Source organism: Prinia subflava, chromosome 1 (assembly GCF_021018805.1).
Source record: "Prinia subflava isolate CZ2003 ecotype Zambia chromosome 1, Cam_Psub_1.2, whole genome shotgun sequence".
Taxonomy (NCBI): Eukaryota; Metazoa; Chordata; class Aves; order Passeriformes; family Cisticolidae; genus Prinia; species Prinia subflava.
In genome coordinates this window covers 112193707-112216907 of record NC_086247.1, presented here as the reverse complement: position 1 = coordinate 112216907, position 23201 = coordinate 112193707, and the positions used below count along the sequence as shown (strand labels likewise).

Genomic DNA, 23201 nt, shown 5'->3' with positions numbered 1-23201 from the left:
TACGGCAGGGGAAAAGTGTGCATTTCTTCCAAAACAGACCTGGATTCCCATCAAGTAGAGCAAAACAGCTTCCCTCTCTTGCAAAGAGAAAGAGGTATCACCTTGAGAAGCGTCAGGGAAACTATCCACTCACACTTCCAACTTAATGAAGTCTGTGAAAGCATAAAAATCTTGTTTTCCTTTTTCTGCTTTTTGTACTCAGTATTCATTTAGAACCATGATCTATATGGTTATCCCTTATTATACCTTAGAGATAAGAGCAATCCCAACTTCCCTCATTAATCTCCATTAAAACCAGAGTCCATTTTTCAAGAATTCTATCATAGCAGGAGAGGTAGTAATTCTCTGTGGATGCTGTGATTTTTAGCTATAGGAACCAGTTATGCACAACTGGTCATCTACCAACTACTCATGTCATTGTCTGGATTTATTTTTACTTGCCCAAGTATAAACAGCTCAGATCAGTGGGGGATGCCCAAAATGCTAAGATTCTAATATCATCCAGGATATTGGTGAGGTTTTGGTAAAATTCAGATGGTCCTGCACTCTGCCCAAATAAGCTAGAACAGCCTAGAAAGGCTGATCAGCATCAAATATGCAGAGGTACGATGGGGGGAAAAGCAACAGCAAGTTATCCATATCTGAAATAACAGCCAAGAGCATGAAGTACAACTTTTGGGGGTCTTCTTCACATGGAAATCCCTTGTTCACCTTGATTACTGTAAGATGTCAGAGTTCTCCCATGAAAACTCACTCCTGCAGGCATTTTCTGTGCGGAACTTGTCTTGGAGAGGTCAACTTTTTAAAAAGCATGTTAAATAGCAGTGTTTCTTGTTCTGGTCAGACACCGTACAATCTTTTTAACAACAAATACTTCCAAAGAAAAATAGCTTTTATGATGCTCTCCCCTCATGGTATGTCGTAATTTTCCCAGTGCTAGTGAATTAGATGGTCAACCAGTTCACACACTTGGGATACAGAAGACAAGGCCTGTGTTTATCCAAGAATTGTGTTGGGTTAGTGAATGTGAGATGGAGAACAACTGTTCTGTTTCCTGCTGTTGGCCAATAAAGTAAATCGTCTATTTGCAGCTGTACCTCTCCACCTGTGGCTTCTCAGGGCTCTAAAGATTGCCAATACCACTCTCCATTCCATTAGCGATGTCACCAGTGCCTTGTGTTTGTTAAAAACAAGTAAAACACTGTTTTGCAGTATATCTTATATTGGCCATGCTTCTACACTACAGAGGTGCCCAAATCAGGACTTGCCATTTTGTAGAGTGGCAACATTCAGTAATTTTTTGTATTTCCTGTCTTCTGTTGAACAGTAGGAACTAGAGCCTCAAGTTATAAAAAAAATTTCTATGATTTCATGTTTGCCTAAATACTCCTATGGAATATTTAAATGTTCTAGACTCCCAAGTTTTCACTCATGCTGCTTTTTTAAATGAAAATAAAGTATGATCAGAAGCATAAATGCTCCAGGAGAAAGAAAAAGTGTTACAAAGCTTGTGTTCTGAAGAGCTACGACAGAGGTGCTGATGCCCCCTCACTGCGTGGTTTCTGCTGTCTGATACTCAAATTAAATCAGTATGTCCACAGTTATGTCCACACAGCGCGGCTGTTTGAAGAGGCTAACTCAGGTCTCTGAAACAGCAGGGCCTGTTAATCCAGATGCTGAGCCATGATGTTAGATCACACCAATTTAGTCCAGGAATTTGTCCAATTAAACAAAACTGCAGCACAATACACCAGTGGCAGCACCATGAGATACATAAAGGCTGCTTATAGTAACTGTACTGCTTATGGTAACTGAACATACTTGAAAACATCCCTAGGATGTTTTTATTCCATCCATCCAAAGATGGGAGGGGGGTATAATTTTTCAAGCATTAATTCTGATATTTAAGTTTCCTAATCTCAAATTTTCCAACGAAGGTCCAAACCTCTGGAGAGAAAATTCAAATTCAAAACCAAATTTTGATTCTGATGAATTCTTCAGTATTTGAGGGGTGAATGGGCCACAGATATTGAATAAAGAATATTAAATATACACTTACCTACCTCAGTATGGAGGATTTGCTATTTAACCATTAAGAAATTTAAGACTAAGTTAACCCTACTCAGAGGGCAATGAACAGTTGAGATGCTTCTTCTCTGACAAACTCTTCTGGATTTTAAAAGCACATTAAATACCAAAAAATCCTGAAGGAAACTTTTTGATATGTCTCAAGTCAGCTCTCTTCCAGCAAATGGAAGGTGCTTCAGCCTTCCATACGTGGTTTGTTTTCAGTTCCTTAAGGCACAAAAAGATACAGTGGGCTTTCGTCACTGAACTTTTCCAGTTACTTATCACTGTGTCAAAGCAGGATAAAACAACCAGGACATAACAGTTGGCTTTCTCCAGCATCAAGAACTGGATACAAAACCTCCTAATGTTCTTACACTCAACAAATTACTGGAAGATCCTACATAATTGCAGTGAAAGGTACCAGGATTTACAAGCTTAGCAGTGAATTTCCAGTAATACTGGTACAACTACAGCACAAATCACGGCAGCTGGACCAATTTAAAGGTTTCAGTCTAATGCATGTAAAACACTAAAACATCCTCACTTGAAGTTCCTCACAAAGATAATTTTAAAAGAAGCTTTGATGGAGGGAGGGTTAGAGGCTAGGTTAACTCATGCCAGATACAACTGAACTATCATTTTGGTTTGTACTCCAAGAACAGACTTTTTGCCTATCGTTTTAGGCATAACAGTGGTTTGGACAGTGACACATGTCAAATCCATCTTCCTCAATAACCATCTGCTCATGTGCTGCACTGAGGAACTCACTGAAATACCACACAAAACAATGACTAAAAGTACGAAGAAATTCAGCCTCTTGCTATAAATCCCAGCTTTAAAGAAGCACAATTGACTCCATTTTGTTGACAAAGCTTCATTTCAGATTCTCAAACCTGCAAGCCTGACTTCAAAGCCGTGCACAAGGCTGCCTGAGCTAACTCAATGTGACAATCCCAAAACGATCCCGTGCAGCACAGCAGTGCCATCCTTCTCAGGTATCGGCCTCCCAGCAGCACAGATCCATATGGCAACCCACAGGGAAGCTCCCACCCAAGGGCAGAGGCTCAAGGCAACAGATCAGCTTCCTCCTCTAGCTAGCCGAGTTTCTAACAGTACCCCCTCACCCCCTGTAAGGTGCTAATCTATTTCATACCACTTCCCCCCACAAATTTGGGAGGGAAGCTCCTAAGCCTTTCATGATAGATAAGAGAGCAGCTCCCGCAATGCTCTGCACATGACCAGTCTCACCAGGCACTGAGAAGCTCGCATGGCCAAGCACCCCAGCAAAACCAATTATAGGCTCAGCTAAAGCATTTTATTTTGTTTTCCAAGAAACCCACTTTTTAAGACATCTGAGATGAACAAATTAAAATGTATTTCAACATATTCACCTGCAAATTGACCCTAAATGAACACGAGCACTCAGTGCTTTAGTGTTATGCAAGTGCATTAGATTACATACATACATCCATATATATATACAGTTACACATGTATAGATGTATTTTAAGAAGGTGACATTTTGAAGAAGCCATCTATCTTTCACCATAACAGATTTACGTTCAGTTTGTGACCTAGTCCTTGGAAAAAATTCTGAAAGAAGACAGCTAAGTGTGCACTTTCATGAGGTAAAACAAGGCAGCGGCACACGCTCCCCACACAGAAACGCAGCAGTCCTGGTTCCTCCCACACCATTTATCCAATGTCAACTTTGGCTTTCATATCACCCTGTGAATCAATCTCAGTCTCTGAAAAGGCTGGAAAAGTATCCCAGCCAGGAGTATAGCTTTCTGCTGAAATAAGGAAGAGTCCTACCAGCAACCAAGTTGGATGCTGCTGCTTCATTCCCTGGCACCATCAACAGTCCTTGCAGCACTGCAGTGAACCAGCCAGGGGCTGACCCAGCCAAAAAGTAAACCCACAGAAAGGCCACCCTTTCAGCTGGATCAGTTCACCACACAGGCACAAGTTCTCATGTCAGAGACAGGCTTAGGAATGCAGGCCACGACCATCACAGCAGAAGGATGCATGAAAGGCTTTCCATTACTGCAGAAATTTCACTGAGGAAAAAATAGCAAGCTTCTTGCTCTCAGGCTTGGTCTTTGTTACAGAGGACTTCAACTTCCTTGAAAAGTGAGGTTTGGACTCTTCTGGAGTGACAGACTACATCAGGCTTCAGTGGATCAAGAGGTTGAAATGTATCCCAACTCACAGCATTTTTTTTAAGTCTGAAAAACAATCTTTCCTCCAAAGTCACAGGAAGAGCTTAAATAAACATTTCTTCCTAAAAGCCTTCAACTTTGGTTAACCAGATACTCTCCAGCCAGTTGACTCATGGCTTGATTTCCTCTCTCCTGCAACGCCCTTCAAATTCCACCTTTTCCCATTTACTCTCAACTACCCCTCCTCATCCATCCTCAACATCTCCTGTCAGGGGAGCTATCACTTTCAGAGCCTATTAAAAAAGTTTATGGTACAGCAGTATGTATCAATCCCACTAAGAAGTGTTACTACAACGTATTACTTTTCAAGCCTCTTAGAGCTCCAGTCTTGTGTTCCTCACATTACAGCTTGTACTGGCACTTAATTCTCTGTTGACTATTTCCATACTTTTAAGAAAACCACTCAAGCCAATTTCTTTTAATTTAGAGAGTACTTATTTTTGAGTTTGTTTTGAATTCATGCTGATATGCTGTCTCCTCCCTAGGATAAACATATAGCTTCACAGCCATATTGTTCCAAGAGCAAGGAGAGCTCTGCTCCATGAAAACAGTATCATATGCTCTTCTGGTTGCTGCTGGTGTTGGTGTAGATGGCTTGGGCTGAACTATTTCCCCAGTGCTGCACATCTACACACAGATTTCCACCCTGCTAATTTTATCACTGATCTGTTTGCTCACTAACTCCTCTTCTGTGCAGTGGTCCAGATTAAAAACCCCACTAAACTAATGAAACAGCTCAATTCTTGAAAACATGGTTCATTTTACAGATTTTACACCAGCTGCTCAGCTAATACTTCCAAGACAGCCTCTTAACCTGGATGGGCTGTAGCCAAACCAGAGCAAAGCTGCATGAGCTAAGTTCAGTAGAGTTGCTTGTTCAAGTTACGTGAGCATAGCCAGTGCCACGCAACTTCTACCTGCACCATCAAGTAACAGCTCACCACAATGGCAGGAGCCCTCAGCATAAAAGTCAGAAAAAGATAAGGGAGGAATGAGCAAAGTAAACTCAGTGGAAAGAAAATCAGGCACAAAAGCATTCATGCAATAGTAGCAGAGTGGTGCTCCATGGTCTCCTGCTAATTTCTTCTCCAAAAAACAGTCCTTAGATGATTTAGCTGAACCAGTTAGATGATTAAGAGCTCTGGAGGTCAAAAGAAGTAATTTAATTACTAACAGGCAAGCCCTTGTCTAGGACAGCCTGAAGAAATTCAGAACACTGCACCAGTGATGGTCTTTAAACTAGAATAATTCCTTCATTCTTGTCATTTTGGGGGATGTGTGAAACATATGGATACTGCTAAAGAGCTTTATAACTCAGTTTAAACAAATCTTGGAAGATGCTATGTTTTCCGAGATTCTGCCTGAAGCTGGAGTTTAAAGTTAGCCATCCAGCTCCAAAAACTTGTTGTTTACTGTGCTGGTGTAACAAGTTAACATCAGGAGCTGAAGGAAAATGTCAACAACTGATTACTATCTATACCAACCTAAACTATTATCATTCCACTGGTGCAAAGAGTTAATGAGAGAGACTAATTAGTTGCTCTTGTCTCACAGAACAAGCTTAATTCCCTCATTTACTGGAAACAAGCAGCAAAGGAAAGACAATGAGCTTTGGGTTATTTTAATTATTGTTTGTACCTTGCATGTGTGCCAGGAAAGCTCACCCAATTCAGAAAGTAAATTAACTCCCTATCCATGACATTCTAGAAACTTTTACTCGAAAAGAAATTCCTTCTCAGGTTGGAGCACTGTGCTAACCTTCTTTCCAGCCCTTGCCAGGTATTTAATTTTGTGCTACAAAACACAGCTGAGGTAGAGCAAAATAATAAGCAGACTGTGCATCTGTGTGACCAGAGCAATCCTCACATGGAGATGGCTCTAGATCCTCTGCACATGCAGGTTAAGGAATTTCACACCAATCCAGCAGCTGATTAGTATTTTGTGTTTGGTGGCAACACTGTAGACATAACGAGAGTCAAAGGTAGGCAAAGTGCTAGAAGCTATAAAGGCAGGAAGATGCTCAAAGAAAGTCTCAGTCATTAAAAAAAAACAGGTTTGGCACTGCCACACAAGAACTGAGCTTTCTTGAAATGCTTCACACTCAAGTGCATTTGTACAGGGCTTCATATATATTGTGATTTACATGACAAGATTATGCTGCAAGAATGCAAAACTCATATAACAGCACTTTATTTTCAGCTCCACCGCCACTTCTGTCAGAGATCTGAGAAAACAGAAGGGGTGAGAAGACTGACAGCAGAAGCAGAGAGCTTTTTGCCTTGACACCTTGCCCTGTAACAGACAAGCTGGGGGGGGAGAGGGGGGAGAAGAAGGAGGGGGAAATAAAATACTCAGTTTGGGAGTGTCTTACTTGAATAGCCTGTCGTCCTTGCTGAGCATCTGCCAGGAGCTGAATGGTGAGAGTCCTGGAGTCCTGTAGGGCGTCTTGGAGGTAGATAAAGCTGTGACCCACATGTCGTCCCATGGTACATTCCCGACATATGGGGACAGAACAGGTATCACAGTAGAAATGCAGTACCTGGAAGCAGCGAAAAGAAGAAAAAAAAAAAAAGAAACCTTTCTCACTACATAAAGAAGAATTGAAAAGAAAACAGAGCCAGGATGTGTAAAAAAAATTAAAAATCCAAAAGCTCAACTATAAAGGAGATGGTTAGATGCAGTAGCAACAGGCAAAGACTTCACAATAGTTCCTCTACAGCTATCCTTCCCAGTAAACTCCAAATCATGCCCTAACAGTTAGATGGAAGTGTCATTGTTTTCTTTGCAATACAATACTAGGAAGAGTGTCCACATCAGCTTCTCTTAAAGAGCGGAAGCCATCTGCCAACACTTACAGACTGGAGATGGCATCTATGGCAAGTTTCAGGTGAAGACTTTTCCTGCAAATACAAACACCAAATTCTCTTAAGTGGGCCATTCAATAATCAACACACTGGAGAGCTGCACCACCAGCACACCCACTGCTCAGCAAGGGGAAAACCAAGTATGCATGCCAAGAACCATCCTCTCTTTTCAAAATATGCAAATTCTTTACGTTCAGGACAGCAACGATATTGGGCAAAACTCCCCCCTGCCACTTCCATCAACAAAGCAAAAAACCTTTGCTATGACAGTGTTTTCTGTGCTAGTGATGCTTCGAGATGCTGGAGTTGGAAAACAAGACTTGAACTCCATCATGCCCATCAGAGAGTTTGAATGCTACAGCGACCTGTGGGTAAGCACTACATCCCCGTTCTGTTCACAAAGCACTTCCAGCAAACCCTAGATTCAAATCACAACGTAGACCAAGATGTTAGCCTACAAAGCCGGATCCATTCATCAGTTGTAGCCGCTCCCATTCCATCCAGTAGAGGGAAGTAACACACAGAAATAGCAACTTCCATGGAAGCCTGTTGTCTTAGAGGGAAGCAGAAATGAGTTCTCTTAAGTTTTTGTTTCCAAAGATGCAAATGAAGGAGCACAACACTCTAACACAAAGTTCTGTATTCAAGCCTTGCTCTTAACTACATACACTGTTTTTCTTAGAGTTTAATAATAGAAAATCTGTATTACCATGGAACAGTACAATAGCACGAGGTTTCATACTACAAACAACTTTTCCATCACCAGATATTTGAAGCCTACCTCACAGAAAGGAGCAAGAGCAGAACAAAGATTGGACACGTGTTTGATATGCCTGTCTTCTCCCAGCTGTCATCCAGCCACTCCCAACTCCAGCTAACAGTTCGTGATATGGTGCATAACATCCTCCTTTCCCTTCTCCCTCAAAAGCAAGGGAAAGGACAGGACAGGTGATTCCCTTGGATTCCCTGGGTTGCATAAAGTGACATTTTAAGCTCCTATAAGCACAACAGCTGAAGTGGTATATGGATTAACTTCTCAAAAGGCTATGTGTGTGTTCATGTGCACATGTTAGATTTTACTAAAACCTGCCCTTTTTTTTTTTTCTGAAATTGACTTTTGCTGTAGGGAAACTGAGACAGACTTATGTTTGCTTCTGTTCAAATACTAAATCCTCAAGCAGCATCTCAGATTCCCATTTTTCCAAGTAAAAAAATGTCTTAGGTCTGAAATACATTGTTCAAACACATCATCTTCCTCAGCTAGAGGGATCCTTGTCCTTACACTGTGGTTGTCTAAGTATGTATACAATGTTCACTTGAACATGAAGTTCTGTCATTTTTCTGTTGAAATTACAGGGAATGTTTATTACACGTTGCTGAATAACTCCACTTAAACAACTGAGAAGTTGAGAAAGAATGAAAACCAAGACAAGGTATCAAGTTAAGTCATATGAATCTGATATACTTTAAAAACATACAGCAGGGATTTGGGGCCTCAGTCAAGCAGAGCAGCTGAAAAGAAAATGGTGACCATATGCACAAAGACCAGAAGCAAGTTAAATCTATTACTAGCCCTCCACAATAGTCAATACCAGAAGCAAAACCTTGGTCCATTCCTGCTGCAAGGTAACAGCATCCATGGGTAAAAGAGTCACCCAGCTGTTCAAGCCAAAGCAAAAGACATGCTTAAACTGTTGAGTTGCCTCTTGTCAACCACCAAAATGTGGTGGGAAACATCACCCCTGAATTTAGAATGAAGAATGACACGAACCGTGTTCTTATTTAGGAATAAAGCAGATTACACAGGGAAGGTCTTGGGTAAATACTACAGAGTCATTGATAAGTTATTTATTTCTTAGTCAAAGAAACAAATAAAACAAAGAAGGTAAAAACCACCTAGATTTAAAATGGAGAGCAAAAGGGTTAGCAAGCTTGGGCTTGCAAAAAATAAGTAGCTGTGCTGATCTCCATTGCTACACTTTAAGTTAAGTACAGAGAGGGGAAAATCACAAACACACAATCCCTCTGAATGCTCTCTGTGGGGAGGGGAGCTAGCCAGCTAGCACCAGAAGAGCACTGAAGGAGTCAGCTTCAAGGTGAAAGTGGCAGCTCCCCAGAAATTCCTCTCTGGGCACAAAGACTACAAGAGAACCCCCAAACTTGGCAGGGGCACAAGGGTGGTTCTCCTCCTGTGGTCAGTGTCACATGCACTTGGTCAGGAGCACCCAGCAGGCTGTACATCAGCTCTACCCAGCAAAGGGGGCACGCTCCCGGAGAATAAAGCTGGAAAGTCTCTGGCTGTGCAGGGCAAAACAGTGTGGGGGGATTGTGCCAGCTGGGCTGATGGGGGGTGGGCACAGCATCCAACTTGCCTGTGCTTGCAGCCACAGCCAGGAGTTTATTGTTAAGCTCAAGCCTGCTCACATCCCAGTCCCTAGGTCATGGCCACAAAGGTCACGTACTGCTAGATTAAGTTTCTATGCCTGGTTCTAAATAGAGGGGGGTGGGGGCAGCCAGAGCTCCCCTTTCCCCCATCCCCCAAACAAGCAACTCCCTGGAAAGAGAAAAAAAAAAGACGATCATACCGAGGATAGGTGCAGGACAATGCACAGCTGTGTTCTCAGTTCAGAACTGAGGCACACACAGCGCCCCCGGAGCGCTGGCAGAGCCCCCCTTCTTCCAGTTTCAGCAACGTGAGACAGCCTCTCCCCATTTCAGTTCACTGCTACTGTACCACTGTAATGCTCCTTCCCTGCTCATTACGGGACAATTAACAAGATTGGTCTTGAAGTGTGGATGGGCAAGAGAAGTAGGAGGGAAGAGCAAGACTGAGTCTTCCTTCGTGGACATCAGCTTACACTTAGTTAAAAAACAAATTCCACACCCCTTCAAAACAAAACACCCCACTAAAACAAAGAAACAACAGCACCTATAGGAAAGTCCTAAATATTTCCCCCCTTGCTTATCTGAGGAGGCAGAGATAATATAGCCAAAAGATCCATCAGGCTGTAAATTAACTATTATCCTGTTAATTTCACTATTTACCCAGACATAGGAAAAACTGGTTCATAAGCAAACACCTTCAAACATTGCTGGTTTTTCCAAACCACATCAATTCTCTGATGGGCAGCAAGGAAAGAAGTATGAACGCAGACACAGATTCCTCCTTTCAAAGAAATTTATAATCTGTGTAAATTGCGTTTAATGAATTGTTTCTTTCTGTAGTAATTATTAAGTAATTAAGTAAAAATAACATTTTAAGATAAAAAATTGGTGCCCTAAAACACCCTATCCAGTAAGGAGAAAAAGATTAATAAGCAAATTTAGGACCTTTTATTTCTCTTAAAACTGTTCTACTACAATCATGAGTCTTTTAGAATTTCCACTGGAATTAAGCTAAGAGAAATCAGAAGGAAGAAGGGACTAGTTTTAGAGATAGTTAAAAGTGATTTATTTTAAAATAAATCAGCTATGGGTTGATTATTTCCCAAACAGGAAATATTTCCTGAATTGGTGGCATACAATTTTAGACACAAAACAATAAAGGGAGCCTACTTCAATTTAAACAGAATCAGTGAACCATGTTACAGGGCTATTCATCTTTTACAGCCACAGCAGCCCAAGAAATACAACAGCAAGGCCATAAATGTGATTGCTTCAGGAAAGGCTGTACAGTGCACCGTAAAAACATTTTACAACAGCAGGAATTCCTGGGTGTCGCTCTCCCCATTTTTTGGTCCATCTGCTTTCAAAGGGGGCAGGGGGATGGGCAGAGATGTTGTTAAACGTCCCCCGGGACTGCACAGCAATCAATCATCATCTGATGAATGGCCACTAAAGTTAAACCCTGACCCCACTCCACAATTCCCACACCAGCCCTTCTCTCCTTACTGCTGACCAGCTTCCAGCGTGCCCCCCTCCACCTTCCAGCCCTCACCAAAATTTCCCAAATACCAAGCCCAGACAAAAGCAATGGAATGTAGTAGGCACCATGACAGAGGAGAATTCAGCAGAAACAGCATCTGAGGAGGCTTATCCTTACACTGCGTTTAAATAAATGTTCTTTCAACAATACTCACACAGTACTCCTCTCCTCCCAGCTTGCAAACACTTAATTTCTCTCATTTTCAGAGTACATGTGCATGCAAATGGACAATAAAGCATGGGGGATCTAATCACGTTAAAAATTCATTTTCTGTCATGACATTTCAGTATCTTGCAAGGAGATTTTATTTAAGCCTACAGTGTTCAGAATTTGTACAAGGCGACAACACATAAGGCCACATTATTTTTAGAATGCAAGTCTGATGCTCTAAAAAGCTACCCTGTAATCTTGACCAACAATAAAAGAAGTCTACAGACAAAACAGTAGCCTCTTGGTTTCTACTTTTGGAAAAGTTTCAGTATGGTACTTGTAAGTTAACTAAAGTTGATTTTATGACTAAACAAAAAAATCTTACTATAGTCAGTTTAAAGTTTTCCATTACTAAAGGTGTTTTATTATCAAGTTCCCTTGACAGTAACTCAAATACTAGTGGCTTTGTTAGGTAGTGTGTAAGGCTTAGATGACCGAGTTTAGTATAAAGCAATTTTTTTTTTTTTGCTTCCCTCCCTTCCTGAAGAAAAAGCTGCTTTCCTGCATGCTGCAATTATTTCTTTTTTTTTTTTTTTTTTAACAGTATACAAATGAACTAGCCCTCCTGAATAGTGTAGTGTTTGATACAGATAATTGTTGCAGGTTTAAGCAAAAACAGGTAATATTTTTACTCTGTAGCAAACTGGTCCTTAGTTCCCACTCAATGTCAATTTGTGACAATTTGAATTACGCCATGATGAAAGTAGTATTTGAGGAACCTTAATTTGAAATTTGATTGCTAAATATAAAGACTGAAGACATGGGCAAGTCACACGATACACATCAGAACTACAGGCAATTTCCCAGTATATCTTAAACATCTGGCATTCAGAGATACCAGTTAATGATCAAAGTGCTCCTAAAATTTGTATTTTAACTTGATGCTCTGGAGTACAAGAGACTGGCTTAACACCAATCTTCCTCTCTGCATACAGTGCTAATGGGAAATTGCACACCAACTCCAGTTCTCCACAGCAGACAAGAGTTACTTCTTGAACTTGGCTCAATATTCTAATAACAAAATTTCCACAAAAGCATGGGCACTTTGAAGTGTTACAGCCCTATCCTACAGGGCATGCAGCACACACAGGTAGCTGTACCAAGTGGCAATAGTGACATTATTTTACTATTACCTTCCTTTGCCACTTGGATGAACAGAGGTGGATTCTGGTCCATTTAGAAATTCATCAAGTGCAAGAGGATCATTCAGCCCTTCTGTTAAATTCACCTTGATTTCCTTACCCCACCTGGAATAATAAAAGCTCAGCTAACAGATGACTTGGCTCATGCAAGTCTGTTTATAGGAAATAAAGCTGTAATTCCACACGCTTTTTTTCCCAGCACTACTGTTAATACCCTTCCCTCCCCACATGCTCCAGTGGGTTCTGTTCCTCGTTTCTCAGCCACACAGGTATCTCTTGGCCCAGCACATTAAGGGGAAGGAAGCTCACAAATAAAACCCCAAATGTGAAACCACACACAGCTCAAGGCTGTCGTTTCACTCCACAGTTAAACTGACAGCTATTCTGTGAGGAAGCCCTAAATCTCCCCTGCCGTGTTCCTATGTCCTTCCCTTTACTGATCCAGTCTCAGTGAAAAGATTTGGGTAGCTTTACAAAAAGCATAAAATTCATTTTTGAATAAACTATTTTTATGAGCTGAGCCTGGGATCAGAAGATCAGTAGGACCAGCACAAGGAAGGGGGAAGAATCCATAATTAAGGACATAGAGACATTTGATGACAACTATCTGGTACTTTGCCAACCTCACAGCTGGAAATCAGTGTAAATCTTCTCACTGATAGCATTCGTCTCAAGTTCTAACTGGAAGAGAACAGTATCTAACTGGAGTTGAGTTAAACAGGCTGGTAAATCAAACAGGCTACTATACTCTTAAAATTCCTAATGTTTACCTTCTTCAGTCCTCCTGTGATGTCATGAAGCCAGTAAAAACAGCTACGGATTTTAGAGTGGTGACAGCACTGAGTCAGTCAAACCATCCAGGTTAAAAGCAAAGTCTTTTGAAAGATGCATAGCCCATTAATCACTTTTAGAACACCCAGTAGGTATTAACAGTCAGCTGGAGTGGAGCAGAGACCATTTAAGTTGCCTTTGCAAACACAAACAGCATTTGCAAATGTAAATGGATTTGGAGTAGAAGTGACAATCAAGTTCCACTTCACTCCGAAGGCCACAGGATCCCTGGAATGGTGTGACAACAGGCTGCCAACTGGGCCAGGAGACAGGAAGTCACACCTTTGACAAAGCTGTTCTAAGGGCTGGCTCCAGCATATTTCTCCAGCAAGAAAATGCATCTGCGTTTTAAGTTAAAACCTTACAAATGAAACTTCATGTGATGACTGCAGCTTCTGGTTCTAGGCACTCGCCTGGCACTGCAGCTCTCCACGCAGTTCTCTTGGCAGCACCTCTGCCAGATGCACTACGCCCCCATTGACCCACTCTTGATTATGGAGGAGCACCACACACCGGTCACTGGACTTTGCCCATCTCATCAGAAAACTTTCTAAAAGCTCTTGCGTTCAAGGTAACTCGGTCACCCCATCTAGCTCACCACCTCAGAGATTCCAGTTATTGAAGGACTGGAAAGGGCATCTTGCTTCCAACTCAACTCATTCATCCAATTCTTCCTAAACAGGGATAAGCAAGGCTTAAAACTATTTTAATGTTAATACTGGGGTGATGCAGGTATAATTATCCCACAGTGGACTACTGTTTAATTACTACATAATGGCAAGTAGACATTCAGCTTTTTTTTTAATAAGTTGTTAGGAGTTAAAAAAAAAAAAATCTGTATTTTGTTTTTAAAAGGTCGAAACATCTGTTTCAACACTGAAACTGGTAAAGTCTAGGGGAATTTGCAGTGGCTGGTAGATTACACAGCCCAAGATAAGTCATGGCTCTTTCACCGATTTCAAAAGGGAAGACCAGCCTGTCCTTCAACATGCAACTCATTAGCTGTTTAAATGCAGCTTCTGTGCCAAATCTGCATGACATGAGTAGCAGCAGGCTGGTCTTGGCACAGGGGACAGTGGGTGGATCTAAATATTCAACAGTTCAAGCATGCAAGCTAATAAATAGCCTGCTGCAGTAGCTGACAAGAGTGGGTTCAGGAGAGTTCTACTTTCAAGCCCATCTGTCCAAGGCACTGCTGTGAGTCCCTGCAAATCCTCCACTGATACTCAGTAAATTCTTCAGCTGTCTTAAAGTTCTGATCCAAAGCTTGGCCATGATCTCAGTGATGCTGTAAACAGCAACAGGTCGACAACTTCTTTGCTACTGCACAAGGTGTTTTGTATTTTAGAGCGAACCAAACGCTAACATCTCTACAAACTCTTTATGTAACATGTTCTCCTCTTTCCCACACAGCTCAGAGCAAGAGCTTTCAAAAATCTTCCTTCTGTGCACAGAAAGGGTTGGACTAATAGACAGGATACACATAAGGCTCTTGTGTCATCTCTATGACTATCATCAGTACAGGCCCCACCTCTCAAAATCCATATTCCTCAAATCCGTGCTGCTCCCGCACCACTGCAGAGAACACTTTCTCTGTTCAGGTCCTTGGCAACTGTTGGTCTTCACATGGAAATATGACAGCAAAGATGCCATTTTATGTCTTGCAAACAAATAAAACGTTTTCATCTCTTAATATACTGATTTTTTTTTTTTTTTTTTTCTTGATGGAGGGGGAAGGGAGTGGGAAGTGAAACAAACAACCCTAAAGTTCACAGATTTCACTCAAGGGCAGCTAGTCTTCATGCTGAGGACAAACCAATTGAGAAACAACATGTTAAGCAGATGGGTCGTGTGCAGTTGGACAGAGAGACTTCCCCGATCCCAACACAAACAAGTCTTGAGTAGGACTGATTTTCTTGCACAGCTAGTCTCTAGTCAATCCACCACTACCTAACAAAATTCACTTTGATGCAACTGATTCCCATTAATATTGTTAGAGGGCTTCTCTGGGGGTCAGAAAGCCTATTAGGCTAGACATCCTAAATACATAATGTTCAACTGCTCAGGAAAAACTGAGTATGAGAAGAAAGAACACATTCATCCATAATCCATAAACTTCTCATTTTTCTATTTGAATTTTGTGATAGGTTCTACTTAGGGATTTTACTGGGTTTTTTAAAAAAAATTATTTCATGTGAGGTCGGGGGCGGGGCTTGTGCTGTTTTTTCCTTTGTTGTTGTTGTTGTTGTTTTGTTTTTTAAGCAGTACTAGAAATCTTGGTTCAGAAGAGTATTTCTTCTGAACATGAGTTTGGACTTACTCTTTCACACCATGTAATAATTCAACTACATCATCTAGTACTCATTTGCTACAAGAAAAAAAAATGAAAGCATCTATTTGAAAACTCCCACAGTTGAAGCATCACAAGAATAACCCCTAAGTCAAACTGCAGAGGCTGGAGAACATTGAAAAACTAAGTACCAGAAAACTAAGCAAGCATGAATTCTGAGCTCACTTTGCAGCTTGATTGTCTCCTTGTTCCCCCTTATGTTGCCTTACTGACAATCACAGGGGAAAAGCACAAGAACCCAAAACAATTAGCAGAAGAGTGCTCCAAAATTTATAAGTTTTAGATAAAGTAGTTTTTACATGGAAGCAACATGAACATAAAACCAGCAATAGGCATCAGCTCAACATGTTTAATCTCTAATCTTCAAGTGCATACACTATTTGGGGGGATTGTCTCTGTACTGATTATTCATTTAAAGTAATTTTAATAATATCATCCCTACATAATCTTAAAAAACCTTCTCCTTATACTTTTTAAAAGGAGTATTTGTGTTAGGAACAAAGCAAAATGCATCGATCTGTAGACCAACCAATCTCAAAGCCCTTTTAACAGAGGATTGTTAGCACACGTTTAGCAAAGTGATTCTGATATCTAACACCACCACTACAGGACTCTGGTAACTCCAGTTTGACTAACAGCCTGGTAAGCACAATCAGTCCACATAACTTGTACAAGACACACTGTCCCTCCTCCCCTGCTTTCCAGTATCAGCTCTCCAGAGAGTATTATATATAATAATACATTCCATTGTATTAAATATATGTAATAGAATTATATATAATACCCACTATAATGAGAGTGAATATCCCCACAGAGATAGCACAGCAATTACTGAAGGATGATTTGGCTGCTTGCAATGAGAACTAGACTTTTACATATGCAAAACATTAAACAGCCCTATCAGTTTTAAATTTAGTTTAAACTTCCATAGGATTGCTATGGTTCGGTTTTTATGTGGAGTAAAAGCAAATAACAATAAAAGCAACTTACCCATTAGGGCATAAGCTGACCACCTGGGATACTATAGGAAGGAATTCCTCCTCCCTGCATTTTCTCAGTGGTAAGCTACCCTGTTGGCCAAGTGTGCGAAGCAGACTGGGGAAGGGGGGGCAAGTGGCATCCTTTTCTCCTCTCCTTCTCCCCACCTCACCCCAGCATTAGGCTCTGGGTACTGCTGCAGCCCTGATATCTAAAGGGAACGGCACAGTTCTGCTGCTCCTCCCACTTCTGCCTCGAATCTCTGTCTTCAGAGAAAAGCTGTAACAGGAACAGTCATGGATCTGAACCCCCACAGCAGGAACTGTTAAATTTTTTCTTCTTTAATTGTGAAACAATCCATTCCTATTAAACAAGTCCAGTTACTACCAGTGCCATATGCACATCAAACTCGGGTCAAAGTGAATATGACCAACTATAGCCTTTTATTAGGAAATACAGGCAAGACAAGTTTGTCTGGGAAAACTGATATGTAAACTCATTCCAAGTGTTTTATACTGCAATGTTTTTAGTTACTGCTTATGTGGAACAGCTTTTTTTGAAAGCACAAAGGCAGCACCAAATTGGCTCTGTTCTTTGCCTTACCTCCTCTGCCTTACTCTGTCCCAAACATTATTTTTACAACAACTATATAGCCACATACAAAGTCCTTACAGAATAGGGCGTTTAAGGGAAATTCTTCCCTTAAACTATTGACCAAAACAGCCAATATGAACACTTGGGAGATATCTTCAAAAAACATTCAAGTCTACACCTAATACCATCATCCTTTTAAAGACTAACACACCAAAAATGTGCCAATGTAAAATTTTTACTAGCTTAAGTGCACGTTTCAGAGCAGGGAAAAAAAAATTACAACATGTTGAAGTTTCATTTCGGATTCCTCATAAATGAGGAATCTTAATTAAGCAAAACCAAATTTGGATGGCATTAAAAGAAAAGACAAAATTGGTTTGCTCCAAATTCAGGCAGTAGATTCTGGAATCGTATTATTTCAGGGTTCCTTAGCTAACACCATCAAATTGTACCATCCATGTAAAAAATAATCATTGTCTGCTCCCAGCATAGGGTTTGGCACACACACTGGAGTATCTTATTCAGAGAAACAGTGTTGTCCTTGAGGACCAAAGCTATGCTGCTTGTAATAGAATGTCGGACTGCATTTATCAGATTAATACACTTGTTACAACTCCTCTTCATTTTAAGCAGGATTACACAAATCACATTTTATGAAAGACTCCTCATGCAAGTGTTATCCTATGGGTGCTAGTGCACTATTACTTCCAACTGAACTCCAGTATTTAATGTTTGTTTTGGAAGACCTAGCTGTCTTAACAGCCACAGGGCATTTCAATAATCATGTAACAAACACTACTGCAAGTTACTCTTTAATCCCTCCTGAGTGAATGAGTAAATTCTTGTCCATCTATCATATAATTACACAGCTCTGCAGTTACAGCTGAAAAAGGTACTGTAAATCATAAAGGAAAGACAACTAAGAATAAGAAGAGTTGTTCCAGGAAGTCAAAAGTGTTTGCATGGAATAATTTTTTCTCCATCACCACAAAAGAACATGAACAACAGAAAATTTTTGTTAACAAGCCATTAACATAAAGTGAGAGAATATTTATATATGAAAATTTAAATTGTCCACCAGGACAGTGTATTTATTTATTTCCCTTTACCTCTCTGACAACCGAGCAAAGGCAAAACCTCTAAGTTTCAGAACTGTGAATGAATTACCTACCCACTGCACACTTATTTCCAAGTGGCTAAAATACAGGTAACAAACAAGTTTAAAGCCCCTCTTCCCCCAAGTGGTCTTTGTTGATTGTGGGAGGGTTTTTTTTTAATCCCTGAAAATGTACTTTCAGCATTTCTGTCATAGATTTAAGAGCTGCACGGTGTGCTATTCTAATAGCCTTTTTCCTCATGGAGAGGACTTCAGATTGCTTTCCTTCTGAATTTAGGAATGCTGGAAACTGATAAGCTTTCCAGGATGAATATCCAAGTGAGTGGAAACCGACAGCATGGTCACTACTCCCTCAAACTGCAGGACAGATGTGAGGTGCTTACCGATAATAACACTAATAACTACACTTTGTCACCGTGCCATAGATGCCATTACTGAGTAGTGGCTTCAGTTTGGGGAGAACGAGGACAATCTTCTATCACAGTCAAGGTTTAAGTTATGATTGATGGGCACTACTTTTAATCCATTCCATGGTGCTCCCGTGGGGCAAGTATACAGTGTGCCATTCCCACAAACACCAGAATGATTCTGCTATACAGCATTGGTCTAACCAAATTTTTGGTGGTTTGATACCACCCTGTCATGGTTCAGCGCTGTATTTCAACGACCTTTTAAAGAATTTAAAAGCATTCTGATTTTTTAAAATGCTTAAATGCTTTGAATCCCTCAGTGAAAGCACCAGCCTTCTCAATAGCAGCATCCACTGTTTCACATTCCACTAGCTTTAGGTTGCTTCTACATTGTGCAGGTAAGTTAGCATCCTAAACTTTAACTGTAGCCTTGTTTAAGCTTTAAATCAGGATAAATGTAAATATAGAAAGCTCACTCAATCATCAGTGAAGGAAAGAAAAGCTATCCAGGCTGAACTAGAGGGGAAGATTTTAATGTGATTCACTCTACCAAAGGAAGAAAGAAGAGGGAAGGGATAGCTAAGAAGGTTAAACCTTTGCCCAATTCTTGAAAAGAAAAATACATATTAGTCTTAGTACAAAACAACAACAAAAAAATCCCTATCTACACTTTCTTGTGACATAACATTTTAAGAAAGAGGACATTCTTACAGTTAAAGTGCACCATAAACACCTAAATTAGAAACAAGCCATTTCTGACAAGGATCAGCAGGACTTTGATGCAGTTTAGGTACATGAACTATCCAAAAGGCTGAGTTAACACAAGGTATGGTCTCATACACCACACACATATCCTGGGGGAGGAAGTGGGTAGGCAAGGCAGAAGAAATTTTATTATCTCTGCAAAATCAGAAGGTTGTCTTTTTATGAACGCTCTTGCGTACACAAGTCTTGTGTGTTGTGCCATGATCATTAATTTTTTATGTATTGCCAAACTAGTCCTACATGTCCTCTGTTTACTAAGAAGCAAGTATGAGGAGGTCATAGATTAGGTTTATTCTCTCTGAAGAGCAAAAAGCCTTTCTGCAATCCAGGCACAAAACATGCTTAACCAGATTTCTAAGCACAGGACAATTAAACTAGAGTCAACCCTGCTTGGTCAAATGAGTTTTCAATTAAGCTACCTGCCTTCCTCCAGAAGGCTTTTTTATGTGCTATTTTCCCCCAAAGACAGTTATGCTGAATTAAAAAGGAAGAAGCTCGGGCTTTTGGACAGTGCTGTCACGCAGTACCCTCAGCGACTGTGCACAGCATTAAGCACCATGCTGGTTTCCTAAATTAGTAGTTGTTAATTTATTTTAATACACAAATGTGCACTGGGACAGTGCAATAGGTGTGCATGATTAAGAATGCAAGGGAGAATTTAAACTGCCGAAAGGAGCCCAATTAGGATTTCAGGAAAAGCTGCATTTCCACCTTTGTGCTGTACCAAAAGGTTAACCTGTTGCGCCCCACATACCGCCTTTGCTATCAAAGTAAGGGAGCAGCCTCCGGAGCCACACACAGGCAAGCACCTCTGGTAGCTTACTGCCAAGACAGACCCACTGCATCAGGAACATCACTTCCTGTAACACTGCTTTCAAGTAATAACCAGACCCACTGATTCACTTAGGATTTAATGAGATTACAGCTTGAGGTGATTTGACTGGAAACCATAAAAGTTTTAGGAGCCCATCTGCTGTGCAAAACTAACCTCTCACACACAGGCCCGGGTAGGAGCTGACCTTTGAGAGCTGCAGTGTAGTTAAGGCAGGAATCGAGTCCAATCGGTGCTTGTGAGGGGCACACAGATCAGGCAAAACAAGATTGGCACTTCCAGGCAAAGAGGAGCTTCCATATGCATCAGTACTCAAGGGGGAGCTTCCCAAACAATCAGCAGTCTTTTCACTAAGAAAAGAAGAGTCACCTCAGGGTGCTTTCCCCACCATTATCACACCATTAACAGCAAATGCAAACTGTACTGGCAATGCTCACAAAACTACTGGTATTGCAAAAAACCTAATGCATTATTCACCTTGCGTATATACCAAAAATCCATTACAAAACACTCTCTACAAGTGCTGCTTCTTTTTCTTTTTTTTTTTGGGGGGGGGGGGGGGGGGGGGAAGGGGGGAAGGGGGGGTGTCAAAAAGAACTGCCCAATCACAATAAAAGAGGTCTGTCGCCGATGCTTTCCACCTCACTTTACATTTCTTTCAATTCCCTAAGCCCCAGCAAGCCATGTGCATTTTCAACCACCAACTGGGGTTTTTTCTGTATTTCCCAGTATCAGAACCAACACTGACTTTTATTCCAGTGAAAAAAAGAAACACTTATTTTGAGAGACTGAAGGTAAAACAGAGGGGAAAGAGCTGCTTTTTTTCCTCTGTTACTTTTTACAGACAAGTAAAAAAAGCAGCATTTCACTAAGACTGCTGTTAACGTATTTTAGGCGTGAATGTTGGGACAAATATTCACATTTTGTTATTCTAAACCTGACGACCTTGGTTAGTTTTGGAAGCATCGGTGTCATCAGACATCTGTATTTTGTAGCATAAGAAGTGGGTGCTGTTATTTTTTCTTCCCCTTGTAGGCTGAGATGTTTTGTTCTCACTTCAGTAACAGGCCTCAATATGCAAGTTACATCTGGAAACAGACAAAAGCCAACTGCCCAGCAGTATTGGAAAATTAAAACATTGGGTCAGACTCAAACGGACCAGGAAGCCAAAGGTCAAAGCAGCATTAAATCATTAGTTTCCCAGCTGCCACCAAGGCATGGAGTTGACCTTTGATTTTGTAAGAAGTGGTCCAAGCAATTTTCTGGTGGCAATATGGGCAATCTGGCACAGTGGAATATTATCCTTGAAAGGGGTGGGTGGGAAGGAGGTGTTTAAGGTGTTGCAGGCAAAGATTAAACTAACTTTAATCTCTCTAAAGCAAATTTGCACTGTGAATCTGTAAGTGCAAATAATGAATATTAAATTATCAAGCTTTAAGGAGAAGACACTCCAGCATTTGAATCATTCAAATATCTTTTAATCATATAGCAATGACAGCAAGCAGAATTTAAGAACATTATGAATTCACTGCAGAGAATTCTAAAATATTGTATTTCTTTCCTGGAATGAGTTCAGTTTTTAGAAATTACGCTTTAAAGCAGTCTACTTAGGTTTTTTTTCTTAAAAAATACATCTTAGATAGAGCTCATACTTCTTCAGATGAAGGATTCAGAACAACACTTTCAGTCTACCTGTACCCCCATTACTTTTTTACTGAGGTAGGAAAGACAGACCAAGTAAAAAACTGGCCTCCACTTTCTTTCTCTAGCTTGCCTGATCTTAAAACTTCATCTGTGACTGCCCTCTGTTTCTGACTGGTCCTTATACTGCTCAGCAGAATGCTGGCATTGTACGTGCAGAGTTCTGGTCTGACTGCTTCCAAGTTCCTAGAAAGGGTTTGGTTTTATTGCTGCTTGGCAAAGGGCAGCACAGCTATCAAAGGGGCTTTCCGACCAACCAAGGAGCATTTGAAGAGCATGTTTGAGTCTCCATTAGCAGCTGAGCTCAGCACACACAGGGAAAACCAGTTTGCATGCAATCAGCTGTTAAGGTATTTCTAGGTGGATTTGAGACATTTCCATCCGTATTTAAGCAACTTCAAGCGATTTCCTTAGTCTAAGAGGGTCACACAACTTATGCTTTATTGCCAGGGCAGCACAATTACAAGCTGTTGTTTTCCTTTGTTACAACAATACAAATTTTCCAAATAGAACACAGAGAGCTCCCCGCTCCATCCTCTGTCAGTGTTCCAGGATTACTCACTGCCAGCTCTTCATGTGAGAAACTAAACTACAGCAGAGACTTCAGGCATGGACTGAGTTGTATATCCACAACCTCTGATGAGGAAGGGGGAGGAAGAAAATTTTCACATTTGCAATTTGGCACTAACAACTTCAGCAGAATACTTCTATGTGCTGTAAACCACATGGTAAACTGTAAGCCATTTGGTCAGGTTCTTTCATATGCAATCACCATTTTCACCAGCAAGGTGAAAAGCACACCACCTTTAACTCGAACCTTAGTGAATGAGGATGAACAGAACCACCTCTCTTCCCACATAGAAAGCTATTTCTTAAGAGTTTTCTCTCTAGGAAAGGTCTGTGATCACCCAGACAACACGAACATAGCACATTCCGAATAGACTGCTTACATACAGGCCACTGAGCTAAACCACTCACTTGAGACTTCTCAAAGAGTGCGACAACTAATGCTCAGACAAGTGAAAGAGTATTAGAATCTGTTTTAGTAACAGATTCTACAAACAGAACGCTGAATGATCACACTGGTAATTGCTTAGAGAAAGCAACCTCAAACTTAATCTACTTGCCAAATCAACACATACAGATGGCACCAATCTTAATTCCTTTCTGCACTCAATCCAGGTAGCACAG

The 23201-nt window shown here is 40.8% G+C and overlaps 1 protein-coding gene across 1 annotated transcript in view; it reads right to left on the bottom strand.

Moving 5' to 3' along the window:
- TRIM71 (tripartite motif containing 71) overlaps positions 1 to 23201 on the bottom strand; it is a 53335-nt gene that overhangs the window by 5545 nt on the left and 24589 nt on the right. Inside the window, exon 2 of the mRNA XM_063420572.1 lies at positions 6663 to 6830. Coding sequence (XP_063276642.1) covers positions 6663 to 6830 — 168 coding nt within the window. The remainder of the gene's footprint in view (positions 1 to 6662; positions 6831 to 23201) is intronic.